Source organism: Acomys russatus, chromosome 16 (genome assembly GCF_903995435.1).
Source record: "Acomys russatus chromosome 16, mAcoRus1.1, whole genome shotgun sequence".
In the NCBI taxonomy this organism is placed as follows: Eukaryota; Metazoa; Chordata; class Mammalia; order Rodentia; family Muridae; genus Acomys; species Acomys russatus.
Window position 1 is genome coordinate 28,896,999 of NC_067152.1, and position 14,299 is coordinate 28,911,297.

Genomic DNA, 14,299 nt, shown 5'->3' on the forward strand with positions numbered 1-14,299 from the left:
GTAGACAGCGTTTCTCTGTGTAGCCTTGGCTGTCCTAGACTTGCTTTGTAGACCAGGCTGGCCTCAAACTCACAGAGGTCTGCCTGCCTCTGCCTCCGGTGTGCTGGGATTAAAGGCGTGCGCCACCACACCCAGCTCCAATGTTCTTCCTTATTGTATCATCTTACCAATTGGCATACAATCACCTATGTGGATGCACAACCATTCCAAAGGCACTATGCAAGGCAGGGTGGCATAAGCCTGCAAGCACAGTACTTAGGAAGCAGAAACAGAAAGATTGCTACTGAATTCAAGGTTGGAGTAATCTACGCAGTAGGTTGTAGCTCATTCTAGACAACAAAGTAAAACCTTGCTTTACATATCTCCCCACAAAAAGGGCTATTTTTTATTTAAAGAAAAAGCTTTAACTTTTCCTGCACTTTCAAATTTACATTAAAACAAAAACAAACAAAGCAAGCTGGGTGGCAGTTGTGCACATCTTTAATTCTAGCACTTGGGAGGCTGAGGCAAGTGGATCTCTGTGAGCTCGATGCCAGTCTGGTCTACAAAACAAGTTCGAGATGGGAAGGCATACACAGGAGAACCCCATCTCGAAAAATCAAAACAAGCCAACAAAAAGAACAATTCTCCCTTCCTGCATGCATGTGTGGTCATCTGCGCCATGCCGTGGATGTAGTATGAGAGTTGGTTATTTCCTTCCACAATACAGAGCTGGTGACAAGTGTCTCAAATTTCATTTTTATTTTAATTTTTGAGACAGGGTCTCACTATGTAGTCTTGCCTGGCCTAGAACTAATTACATATACCAGGCTAACCTCCAACTCAGAGATCTTCCTGTGTGTTAGGATTAAAGGTATACACAACCACAGTCGGCTCAACTTTCATTTTAAAAAAGTACATATTGGGGCCGGGTGTGGTGGCGCACACCTTTAATCTCAGCACTCGGGAGGCAGAGGCAGAGGCAGGCAGATCACTGTGAGTTCGATGCCAGCCTGGTCTACAAAGAGACTCCAGGACAGCCAAGACTACACAGAGAAACCCTGTCTCGAGAAGGGGGTGGGGGGCAGGGGGGGGGGGGAAGGTACATACTGTTTCTGAGGATCTGGTTATACAGCCCAGGCTGGCCACAAACCCACAGGGCAGTCCTCATTGCTCAGCCTCCAGCAGGCTGGGGTTCCATGCATGTATTATCATATACAGCTTCAAATGTATAGAAACCTCTACTGGACTACTCTGTGATTATATATTTTTAGAAATTAAATAGTCTTCCCTATCTCTTGGGTGACATCTAAACTCCTGCTTTAGTTTTGTGACAGATTAGTACTCGAGTCATGATGGTAGACATCTGAAGACCACAAGTGGATATGACACTGGACTATACTGAAACGCACCCACACAAACGCACACACTATGATAGAATTTAATTTATAAGCCTTCACACCAAAAGATTAACAAGAACAGAGGAGTTATAACAATGTGCTATAATGTAAGTTATGGGAAAATGGACTCTTTCTTTCCATCAATGAATAGGAAGTACGGAGACACTGAATAAAGGGATGATTCAGGTTTTAGGCATTAAAACACACAGCTCACAACTTAAACTTACTAATTAATTATTTCTATACTTTTCTTTTTACTTTTTTAAAGATTCTTTTTATTTTTATTTTGATCAAGTGTATAGTGCTCTGCTTACATGTATACCTGCAGGTCAGAAGAGGGCATTAGATCACATTTTAGATGTTTGTGAGCCACCGTGTAGTTGCTGGGATTTGAACTCAGGACCTCGGGAAGAATAGTCGGTGCTCTTAACCTCTGAGCCATCTCTCCAGCCCTATACTTTTCTTTGTAATGTATTCTTGTTATATTTTATTAATTGTATGTGTGGGAATGCACACAAGCCATGGTACATATGTGGCAGTTGGAGAACAACTTGTAGAAGTTGGTCCTCTCCTACTATTGTGTGGATTTTGGGACTAAATTGAGGTTTTCAGGCTTGGCACCTCTATCTACTGAGCCACACTGTTGGCCCCTGTCAATTTTTATATCATAGCTGACTGGGTGACTGAAGGCACAGAAAGCAAATACACAGAAATTATTTTATTATTTGGGTGCTCAGAATAACGAGCCTATAACAAGGATTCTCACAACAGGACTACTAAGGTGTTTTAAAGCCAGTGTTTATTGCCTATCTTGCCATATATGGATTATATAGGCATTTCCTGAATTCTGAACTCAGTAACTAAAGAAAATTAATTAGATGATCACTAGTTATGGGCTGTATTCAACTTGGGGGCCAAAAATGCAGATACATGGTATTGGTGTTCAAAGACGGAACCCAAGTAGATAGAGCTGGGAAGACATTTGTGTTCTGTTATAGTTACCTCACATCAACAAATAAACGATGCTGCATATGCAGGGCCCAGTTCAGTGACAGTCCTGGACTCAGAATACATGCGCTAGGACACTATAGCAGTAAAGTAAGGTGCTGTGCTTTTCTACAAGGGTGCACTAGAGATCTTGGAATAGGTAACAGTGGTGCCACTTACTTATCACTCATTTCCAAAGTGTTATTAGGCATCTTTTAGATGTGTTTAATGGAGTAAGTCAGTCACTCTTCAGAACATCTCCAAGTGCAGTTCTCTGCTTCCTTCCTTTCTCCTTTTTCTTTTCAGACAGATTCTCAGCTGTCCACCAGAATGACCTCAGCCTCACCACATAACTAAGGATAGCCCTGTACTTCTGGTCCACCTGCCTCTACTTCCTGAGTGCTGGGATTACAGGTATGTGCCGAGATGCTTGTGCGGTGCTGGGGATCAAACCTAGGCTTTTATGTATCTTTAGGTAAGTACTTAGGTATACACCCAGTCCAATTTAAAAATGTTTTAAAGATTTTATTTTATTTTCATGTATGAGTGCTCTGCCTGCATGTACACCTGCACACAAGAAGAGGGCATCAGATCCTTTTATAGTTGGTTGTGAGCCACCAAGAGGTTGCTGAGACTTCAATTCAGGACCCTCTGCAAGAGCAGTCAGTGCGCCTCATCACTGAGGCATCTCAACAGCCCCCACCCCAATCTGGATACTAAAGAAAAGTCCAGGTTGGCTTCAATCTTGCAGCAATTCTCTTGCCTCCTCAGCCTAAGTGCTAGGATTATAGGCATGAGACATCCAGTGTTTGAATTATCATTTTAAGTATATAAAGGTAAACCTTAAGGGTTCTACGTATGCACAGAACACTCCTGACATGAAATTCCCCTACCATTCAGCTTGTTTTCTTTGCTCTGCCAACTCATGGAGCCGCCGAAGGGCTTTTTCTTGTTTCTTCTCATCTTTGCGGGATCTTGAAGAGACATTTCGGGCAAATTCTCTCTGCTTGAGATCTTTTAATCTCTGAATTAACGAAAGAAAGAAACAGAAGATGAGTGATTTTAAGTAATATACAGATGCAAAGGCAAAGACTATAGACTATATCCTCAACCAATGTTATAACACTAGCATGGCATACCCTACCATGTTCATGAGAAACACCATGGCTGATTATTTTGAGCATGACACTTGAACTATACGTATTTTGTAATTAGGACAACATGCCATTTGTCTTACTGTACATAACAAAGTGATTTCAGAAGCAACACGCAAATTTTAGACTACTGGAAAGAAAGAGACCAGTCACCTGCTCTTCCAGGATGCAGAACCAGACAAACAAATGTGAGATAAAGTATAGTAACACAGGCCGAAGTGAACAGAAAGGGGTTAGGTTGTTACAGAAAATTACCCAAGGTGTAAGATCTAAAAAAAAAAAAAAAGCAATGTACAGCTTACATGGGAGGTTATCAGAACCAGAGCAAACAGAAATACTTTCTTTCCCCACCATAAGCAGGTGTAGGGTTTTGTCTGATTTTAGTACCAACAGAGGTTTCTTATAACTATTAAAGCAGGGACGTCTTTCAACCCTGGCATGTTCACACTCAGCCTGACCACTTTCATCCAGCCAGTCTGCTTAAATGAAAATAATTATGTAGCTTTTCATTCCTTCATAGACCTGAGAGGAACACCAGGGATGAAGAAGGAGACTACAGGAAAGTTGAAGATTCTGTTACTTAAAATTCAAGTAATAGAATGGGCCTTTGTTTTCAGAAGCCACTCTGTAATTTCCCTCAAAACAAACAAAAAACAAAGAAAGAAGTGTCAGGAGACAGGTTGGTGACAGAGCCCAGACATACTCATCTGCAATGAAGACAGTGCAACACACTCCATAACATAAAAAGGGAAGTGAGGCCTACCCAGTAGACCATGCTATCCCTACAGCTCAAGAAAAGGGGGTTAACCCAATATAAAGTGGACATTGCTTTAGAAAGGCATGGTGTTCAACAGACAGGAATTTTCTTACCTAATATTTATGAAATCTGTTTCAAATCTTTTAGATTGAGAGAAAAGGGAAGACACACACAAAAGATATACAGCTAAAGACACTATAGAAAAAACTCACTCTTGTGATCTGGGCTCCCAAATTAGAAGGATTTGCTTTCAAAACATCAGCTGAAAATGTCACATCACAAAGAGAAGAAAAAATAAAATAAAATAAAACAAGAGTGGAAGAGAAAAAAAATATAAGGCAAGCATTACTACATAAGCTCTCAGTCAATCTACAAACGATTATGCTGAAAAATTAGGGACAAAAGTATCCACTCAACAAGGGTTAGGGAGAAGCAAAGAGCCCAAAAACACACATGTGTGTACATGTACGTATGTATGCATGTACGTATACACACACACACACACACACACACACACACATACACACAGAGTTTATGTCTAGATAAATCAAACTACCCTCTCTTTTTCTGCAGTCATTTTCCTCAAGAGAAACAGTCACAGAACTTCAGGAAATACTGCTGCTGTCTAAAAGCAGTGAGTCTGTTTTGGAGAACTCAATCAACAGCTAACAAAGCTGTTAAGTCCCACATATATTAAGATCTTTATAAACTCAATTTTTTCCCTCTTTCATACTAAGCTCACCAATTAACTATTTATATGCCCAACCTTCTTTTACTTTTAGAGAAGGTCTCGCTGAGCTGCCTGGACTCACCTTACTTTGTGGCCCAGGCAGGCCTTGAACTCCTGCTGCAGCCTTCCAAGTAGCTGAAATTTCACACCTGCATCACCAGGCTCAGCGAGGATCAAGTTTTTTGTTTTTTGGAGACAGAGCTTTTCTGTATAGTCCTGGCTGTCCTGGAACTCACTCTGTAGACTAGGCTGGCCTAGAATTCTCAGAGATGCCTGCCTCTGCCTCCCAAGTGCTGGGATTAAAGGTGTACACCACTACCACCTGGCTAAGAATCCCATCCCCCTCTCCCCCATTCCCCCAAAGAGGGTTTCTCTGTGTAGCCTTGGACATGCTTTGTAGACCAGGCTGGTCTCAAATTCACATCCATCCGCCTGCCTCTACCTTCCAAGTGCTGGTACTAAAGGCCTGTGCCACCGCTATTTATTTATTTATTTATTCATTCATTCATTCATTTATTTAATATTGTAGTTTGCCTGCATGTACACCTGCACGCCAGAAGAGGGCATCAGATCTTATTATAGATAGTTATGAGCCACCATGTGGTTGCTGGGAATTGGACTCATGACCTTTGGAAGAGCAGGCAGTGCTCTTAACCTCTGAGCCATCTCTCCTGCCCGGGAACAACTATTTTAAGTAGTATGAATTCCAACCTTTTCCTTTTGTGAGGGATGGGGCAGAAATGATTCACCATGACTAGTGGGCCACTTTTTTTTAATGGGTAAATCCCCAGCCCCCACCCCCCCTGAACATTTAATAGGATTTCTTGCCAAAATTTAAAAAGAATGCAATGTGTTTCTCATACCTGCTATCCTTTCCTCTATAAACCTCATTAAGTCCTACATGCAGTCATTTATTTACTTCCTATAAACATCCCATCGATTTCAGCAAGTATTTGTTGAGCTATGCAACATTATTCAAAAAAATAGTTTTTATCAAAGCCTGGAGCCTCCACATCATGTCGAACGAGGATTAGGTTTTCTTCCTCTTCTCTTTTCTTTTGTTGATCTTCGAAACAAGGTCTCATTGTATAGCCCTGGCTGGTCTAGAACTAAGAGAGAACCACTTGCCTCTGCCTCCTGAGTGCAGGGATTAAGGGAGTGGACCTTCGCACTTGGCTCTGTTAATTCTTGAAGATGAAGGAATAGGGCCAAGCTTACAGCATTCTCAACATTCTACCTAAAAGTCCTGCCACAAGTATACAGAGAGAGACAAAAGAGAATGTTGTCAAGGAGACAAATCTAAAGTGCAAGCTTCCTTTGGGGTCAAATGTACTTGGGTACTCTAGCAAGTACTCCTTCACCACTCTACCTCACAGGGTAGAACAGGAACTTCACAAGTCTAGTGCAGTCTGAGAGACAGTGTATAGACCTCCCTCCCACACCAGTCTTCCAATGGTGACATTCTGATGGAAGCAGGAAGACATACCTTTCTTTAAAAACAATCATTTATTTGTGTATTTATTTACTGTGCTTTTGTGTGTATAGGCCTTGGCAAGACTTGGCACTCCCCTCAGACCTGGGGTTCCAGGGACTGACCTGTGTCACAAGGCTAGCCAGCAGCACTTTATCTGCTGCGCTGTCTCACTGGCTCAAAAACAAAGGGCTAAGACACTATTTCCCTTATCTGACTACAACTCTCTTTCCCACTTGAGGTCAACAATTCCCTTCACCATGGCTCTGCTGACCCTGCCCCCTCCTAAGAACCCAGAATAGCACTCTCCGCTGTCAGCACCTTGCCCTAGTCCTCATCTATGACTGCAGATCCTATTCTCAATACAGCTGCTACTGCCTTTCAGAAAGGTACAAGTATAAAACTTTAGTCAGAAAGACCTAGGTCAATCCACTAATCAACAGTCAACTGAGTTTGTATTTCATAGCCTCGGCCTCTTTTTACTTTTGAGAAAGTCTCACTAAACTGTCCAAGCTGGTTTTGAATTTATTCATTATTTTGTCACTCATGACAAAGCATCTAGTAGGTCATAACTGTTTAGACTACTATTCTTCGTTTGCTTACCTGTTTGCTTGTGTTTTAGGCCAGGGTTTCTCTGTGTAGCCCTGGCTGTCCTGGAACTCACAGAGATCTAGCTTGCCTCTGCCTCCCTCATGCTGGGGCTAAAGCTGCGAGCTACCACTACATACCTACTATTTTAAAATAAACTTTATTATATAAAAAACTTGCAAATAAGTAAAAACATCACACACCCAAATTAACTGCCATTTAAAGAAAACCCCCCTTAAAAAAAAAAATCTCAAAATGCAGAGACAAAACACTGGGGGGGAGGAGAGAGGCAATGGTAGGGCACTCCTTCAGCACTCAGGAGGTAGAGGCAGGTGTATCACTTGAGTTCAAGGACAGCCTGGTATACAGAAGTGATTTCCAGGACAATCAGGGATACACAGAAAAACCCTGTCTTGAAAAACCAATCTACCAACCAAAACAAAATACAAAACAAACAAACAAAAACCAAAGCAGCTGTGAGCTGCCCATAGTACATTCTTTTTTTTTTTTTTTGGTTTTTCGAGACAGGGTCTCTCTGTGTAGCCTTGGCCATCCTGGACTTGCTTTGTAGATCCGCTGCCTCTGCCTCTGAGTGCTGGGATTAAAGGTATGTGCCACCATGCTCAGTTCCGTAGTGCACTCTTAATCCCTAACCCATCTATCTATTCCCAATGGTTATCTCTTCAGAGAAATAAGAAGCCTAAAAGTCAAGAACTCCTTACTCTTACATAGAATTAACCCAATAACAATAAAAATAATGAACAAAAACTTAATTCCCTATGTAACAGGGATCAAACTCAAGACATGCACATGCCTGAACTTAACATGTCATTAACAGTAGTTATATTTCTTGCCTAAAAGAACCATTTAAAGATTTTACTTGCTCCTGAAAGGTTAGAAATTTTATAGTTAGTCATGGCAGCTAGCACCTGTAATCCCAGTAATTGGGAGATTAAGGCAAGGTTGTTCTAAATTTGAGGCCATTCTCAGCTACACATAGAATAAGACACTGTCTCAAAAACCAAACCAGTAATTCTTTTCTTTTCTTTCCTTTCCTTTCTTCCTTTCCCCTACCCCCTGTTTCTTTGGAGAAAGAGTTTCACTATGTGACTCTCGGTGGCCTGGAACTTGCTGTGAATATGAAGAACAGGCTGGCCTTGTACTCATGGACATCTACTGCTACTAAGACTCGGAAAACAGTCATTTTTATAAAGACAAATGGCTTGCATCACCAGGTTTTCTACACATGTAGCTATTTCATGTATATGAGCACTCTATCCGTATGTGCACCTGCACTCCAGAAGAAGGGACCAGACCACATTGCAGATGGTTGTAACCCACCATGTGGTTGCTGGGAATTGAACTCAGGACCTCTGGAAGAGCAGTCAGTGCTCTTAACCTCTGAGCCATCTCTCCAGCCCCCTGCTTTTCTTTTTCTTATTTGGTTTTTTTGAGACAGGGTTTTGCTGTGTAGTCCTGGCTGTCCTTGAACTCAGAGATCTGCCTCCCTCTGCTTCCTGAGTGCTGGATTAAAGACGTGTGCCATACCACCTGGTTGATTTTCTTTTTAAAGTCAGTGATTTTTTTTAAAAAAAGGTTATAGAGGAGTTTATTAAATGAGCATGGGGAGAGACGGAAAGGGGGGAGGGGTACCCCAGAGACAGAGACAGAGACAGATGAAGCTAAAGTCAGTGATTTTTAAGAGAGAACATACACATATTTTATACGTTTTGTGTTGTGCTGTGCCGGAAAAAGGAAAACAAAAACAACAACAACAAAAAAAGCCACGATTGTTTCTTATCCCTCAATCTCTTTCTGGATATATACGCCCTGACCTTCTTCAACATGCAAACATTCCTCCTCTCATATCAACAATCCTATATACCAAAATCCTAGGCCTCCTTCCCTACTCTTTTTAGCAGAAACAATGCAATGTACAGTGGCTACCTTCTGCCAAACTGAAGCAATCCCTCAAGTATTTAGCCAGTGTACCAATTCAGGCTCCAGGGTTTGATGTTTCCAGGACATTACTCGATGGTGGCAGGGAAATAATGCAAAGAACCTCACAGTTAAGCGGATGAGACAGAACCGTCCATCTCAGTTCAGAGAGTACCTTTATACTCCTCCCCCCCAACTAGAGACTTAACCTAGGGGCCTTATACATGCAAGGTAAGCATTCTAGCACTGAGATCCATGTGTAGCTCAGCCTGTCTTTGACCCTGGCCTTCCTTTCGAAGGGTTGGACTTATTAGGTATATACCACCACACACAGTTCAAAGCTCTCCTCCTAGCACTGCCACTTAAACATTTTTATTTAGGTTGCTTTAACCTTTCAGACTATAGAAGGACACACGTTTCTTCTTAGAATTATTATCACAAAGCCTGGCATGGTGGTGCACGCCTTTAATCCCAGCACTCGGGAAGCAGAGGCTGGTGGATTGCTGTGAGTTTCTGTTGTAGCCTTGGCTGTCCTGGACTCACTTTGTAGACTAGGTTGGCCTTGAACTCACAACGATCCGCCTGCCTCTGCCTCCCAGAGTGCTGGGATTAAAGGTGTGCGCCACCACGCCCAGCCTAGTTTGCTATTTTTATTTCAGCCCTAGGATTATCTTCCCTCATCCAACTGGCTATGAGACTATTCTGGTGTCTCTCTCTCTCTCTCTCTCTCTCTCTCTCTCTCTCTCTCTCTCGCTCCTCTCTCCCGCCTCTCTCTCTCTCTCCTCTCTCCTCCTCCTCTCCTCTCCTCTCTCTCTCCTCTCTCTCTCTCGCCTCTCTCCTCTCCTCTCTCTCTCTCTCTCTCTCTCTCTCTCTCTCTCTCTCTCTCTCTCTCTCACACACACACACACACACACACACACACACACAGGACTGAATGACAAAAGAAAAAATAGTCAGCAAACAGTGAATCCTCAACAGCAAAGCAGCTACTCCAAGCTTACTATTTCTCAGAACACACTTTAATTCAGAGGCCAATTCGTTTCTGAGTACAGACAGGAACTCAAACATTTTAGCTCTCTGGCAAGAGTAAGTATGAAAACAATCAACTACGAGTACGTAGTGCTATCAGAAATCCAGCCAGACAGGAGAGTGTGTTAGGGAAACCATGCATTAGTGGTCTCTATTCTGCATCATTAGATTAGTGAAATCACTCCTGGCTGGAGGAGAATGCTGTTTCAAAGCTCAGAAAACCACTATTTTTATTCACAGAAGAAACAGACATTGGTATAAGACTTCAGCGTTCTTAGAACATGTAAAAAGTGCAGAAGTTTTCATATTAAAGTCATGCTGAAAGCATTCTTTCCTCTGAGAGGAAAATTAAGAGAATATCAGAAGCTGATTTAGAATGCCAAATTATGGCAACCAGATCAGACAAGCACACACTGAAACTGCTAGCAAGTAGGTCTCAACACTGTAGGTTTGGAGACAGGAGACAGTTTCAGCACACCAATGTCAGTCAGAACTTGGGGACACTGGAAGGAATAGAGTAGGTCTGAGTAACAACCTCAAGTATTTAAAAGAATCAATGTTTCATGGATTGTAAAAAATGATGTGGAGCTCACTGCTGTTCAGAGAGTTAGCAAGAGACAGCAGCTACTAAGCTATAATCAAGGCTTGTTGAAGTGTAGGTCCAGTGTCGTCATGAGCAGTTCCAGGTGTTTTTTTTGTTTGTTTAATAGATGGGCTTCAAAGCATAGTAGGTTCACATCTGCAACCCCAGTAGAGGGATCAAAAGTTCTACTACATCGCCCCAGAACTCTAATTAAACACCACCACCACCACCACCACCAGAACAAAACAAAATCAATGATCCAAGCACAAACCCGGAAGAGGCCTCACTGCTGTGCTGGAGAAGCTGGCCTGAAGTTTCTGCCTCAGTAACTACGAGTGCATGCCACTGTATATGGCTTAGATTTCTTTTTTCTTTCTTTCTTTCTTTCTTTCTTTTTTTTTTTTTTTTTTAAATAAAGTTGGGAACCAATTAAAATTAAATGAAAAAGCTAACCTAATGAAGATTTAAGTGAAACAAATCTGTTTAGTTCACTGTGTTACAAGGGTTCCTGGTGACACAAACAGAAGGTAAGATAGGAGGAAACCCAAGTAGATTAAAGAAAAAAGAAGTATGACAGTAAGGCACTTTACTTTCTTCTTGTTGTTTGTCTGCAGTACTGAAGAGCAAACAGGGCTCTGAGCTACCCCTGCAGGCCCACGCTCACTAGTAAGTGCTACTCTGGAAGAAGTTACTTGTAGTCTGACTCTGAGGCCTTTACATCTATCAGCAGACAAATATTTTTAAAAGATGTATAAGATAATTAAAAGGGTAGGGACTGTGGGGATAGAAAAGGCTATAGTTTCAAAATTGACTGTAGCTTACAACTAAGCCAACAAGGACACGATCAGTGTTAATGTTTATTAAGTACTCAGACATGTCAGAACTTAGTAAGTAATCATATGTTGGGTTATTTCTCCAAGAATAGCTGGCTTCGTCAGATGAGATTTCAAAAGGTAATAAAACAGAGCACAAGAATTAGAATCACAATTCCTAACTTTTAAACTTAGAAAGTTTAGCATCTTGGGGGCTGGAGAGATGGCTCAGTGGTTAAGAAGGCTGCCTGCTCTTCCAGAGGTCCTGAGTTCAATTCCTAGCGACCACATTGTGGCTCACAACCATCTTTAATGTGATCTGATGCCTTCTTCTGCAGATAAAGCACTCATATACAAATACAATAAATAAAAACAAATCTTTAAAGAAGAAAAAATGTTTAGTGTCCCAATTGTTTCTGTATTAATCACATCACAAAAATCTTGGAAATTTTGAGAAAAACTAGCAAATAGAGGCATTTAACACCTTCCTTTCTTAATTCTCTATAAAAGATCACAAATAAGAGTACCATGCTGCTTTTTTAGAAACTGGACCTTAAAGACTGGAGAGATGGCTCAGAGGTTAAGAGCACTGCCTGCTCTTCCAAAGGTCCTGAGTTCAATTCCCAGAAACCACATGGTGGATCACAACCATCTGTAATGAGATCTGGTGCTCTCTTCTGGCACGTAGGTGTATATGCAGGCAGAATATTGTACACTTAAAAATGAAAAGAAACTGGGCCTTAAGAAAGGTGACAGTGTTTCCCAGGACCTGTTTAGATTAGTTTACCACCAATAAAGCCTTTTTTTTTTTTTTTTTTTTTTTTGAGGGAGAGCTTTTCTGTAGCCTTGGCTGTCCTAGAAATCCCTCTGTACACCAGGCTGGCTTCAGATGGTTGTGAGCCACTATGTGGTTTCTGGGAATTGAACTCAGGACTTTCAGAAGAGCAGACAGTGCTCTTATCAGCTGAGCCATCTCTCCAGCCCGATCCTAGGGGCTTTTTTGTTTTGTTTTATTTGTTTATTTTTCAAGACAGTGTTTCTCTGTGTAACCTTGGCTGTAGTAGACTCACTTTGCAGTCCAGGCTGACCTTGAACTCATAGACATCTGCCTGCCTCTGCCTCCTGAGTACTGGGTTTAAAGCATGACCAATCACCACCCGGCCTTCTCCAAAGTTTCTTTGTTTTTTAAATGACTTATTTTTGTTTCATGTGTATTGAAGCTTTGCATGGATGAGGGATTGGACCCCCTAAAACTGGAGTTACAGACAGTTGTGAGCTGCCATGTGGCTGCTGGGAATTGAACCCTTGTCCTCTGGAAAAGCAGCCAATGCTCTTAACAGCTGAAACATCTCTCCAGTGCCACTCCCCAAAGTTTTAATGGGGAAAATTTGGTGGAAGATGCAAGCTAGGAATAGCTAACATGGAGTAAAGTACCCCAGAGTCATAATAATCCTATGTGTCTTGCTCGAAGGCAACACAGGGTGCTTTTATGATTTCAGAACCCCAATTTGAAAAATGAAGTCCCAGATGTTAAGTTCATATCCACTGAAGAGGAATAAAATACACCATTGTATCTCCTAGGAGGTATTATTTAGCTGTGCTGTAGCAAAGTCAACTAACTGTTCTTTATGATTTTTAAAGACAGGCCAGGCAAGATGAGTTAAGTGGATAATTGCAGCACACAAGAGGCTGAATCAAGAGGATCACAAACTCAAGGCCAGCATGGTTTTACACAGTACACACCCTCTCTTCAAAAGAAAAAAAAAAAAAAAAAAAAAAAAAAAAAAAAAAAAAAAAAAGACAAGAAGGAAAGCATAAAAGAATCTGAGTGGAGAGAGAACAGAGCAGGGCGTGGTGACCCACGCCTTTAATCCCAGCACTCAGGAGGCAGAGATAGGCAGATCACTGTGAATTTGAGGCCAGCCTGGTCTACAAAGTGAGTCCAGGACAGCAAAGGCGACACAGAGAGACCCTGTCTCAAAGAACAAAAACCAACAATAACAAAAGTCTTTTGTTGATATATTTATAGCACGTTGTTTTGAGATTCTATAATTTGTAGAAAGGCAAGAACACGAAGAAAGATGGTATTGTCTATTTCTCAATAAAAACAAAAACGAAAATCAGTGTCACACATACTGTAATTGTTCTTTTGTTTGCTTTGTATTTAGAGACAGAAACTTTTTCCTACTTAGCCTAGGCTGGCTTCAAATTAAAAATCTTCCTGCCTCCACTTACTAAAAACTAAGATCAGCTGGGCCTGGTAGCACTCACTTGTGGTCCCAGCACTCAAGAAGGCAGAGGCAGGCAGATGTCTATGAGTTCAAGGTCATACAAAGTGAGTCTACTACAGCCAAGGCTACATAGAGAAACACTGTCTTGAAAAATAAACCAAACAAACAAACAAACAAACAAAAAAAAACCCTAGGATCGGGCTGGAGAGATGGCTCAGCTGATAAGAGCACTGTCTGCTCTTCTGGAAGTCCTGAGTTCAATTCCCAGAAACCACATAGTGGCTCACAACCATCTGTAATGGAATTTGACCCCCTCTTCTGGCATACAGGTGTATATACAGATAGAGCTCTCATACATAAAATAAATACAATCTTTAAAACAAAACAACCGCCCTCCAGCATCTCAGGCCCATGCCATGATGCCTAGGTCTTTTATGTAAACTATGTAAAGTTTACGTAATTTAGGTGTACAAATGTAATTTAGGTGAATGAATGAACTAACATGCATTTGTGAATCATACAGCTAAATATCTTTCCAAGTCAGGATTCTCAAATATATTCTGTTGTTAGTGGACAGAATTTTTAAATTCTTTTTAAGAAATTCATTATTTTATGTATTAGATATGCATGTATGTGTTTG

At 41.4% G+C, this 14,299-nt stretch overlaps 1 protein-coding gene across 10 annotated transcripts in view; it reads right to left on the reverse strand.

Moving 5' to 3' along the window:
* Nucleotides 1–14,299, reverse strand: part of Gpatch8 (G-patch domain containing 8) — a 67,945-nt gene that overhangs the window by 5,912 nt on the left and 47,734 nt on the right. For all 10 annotated transcript variants that reach the window (XM_051158782.1, XM_051158784.1, XM_051158787.1 and 7 more), the window contains one exon: nucleotides 3,260–3,390. In XM_051158782.1, the coding sequence (XP_051014739.1) occupies nucleotides 3,260–3,390 (131 nt within the window). The remainder of the gene's footprint in view (nucleotides 1–3,259; nucleotides 3,391–14,299) is intronic.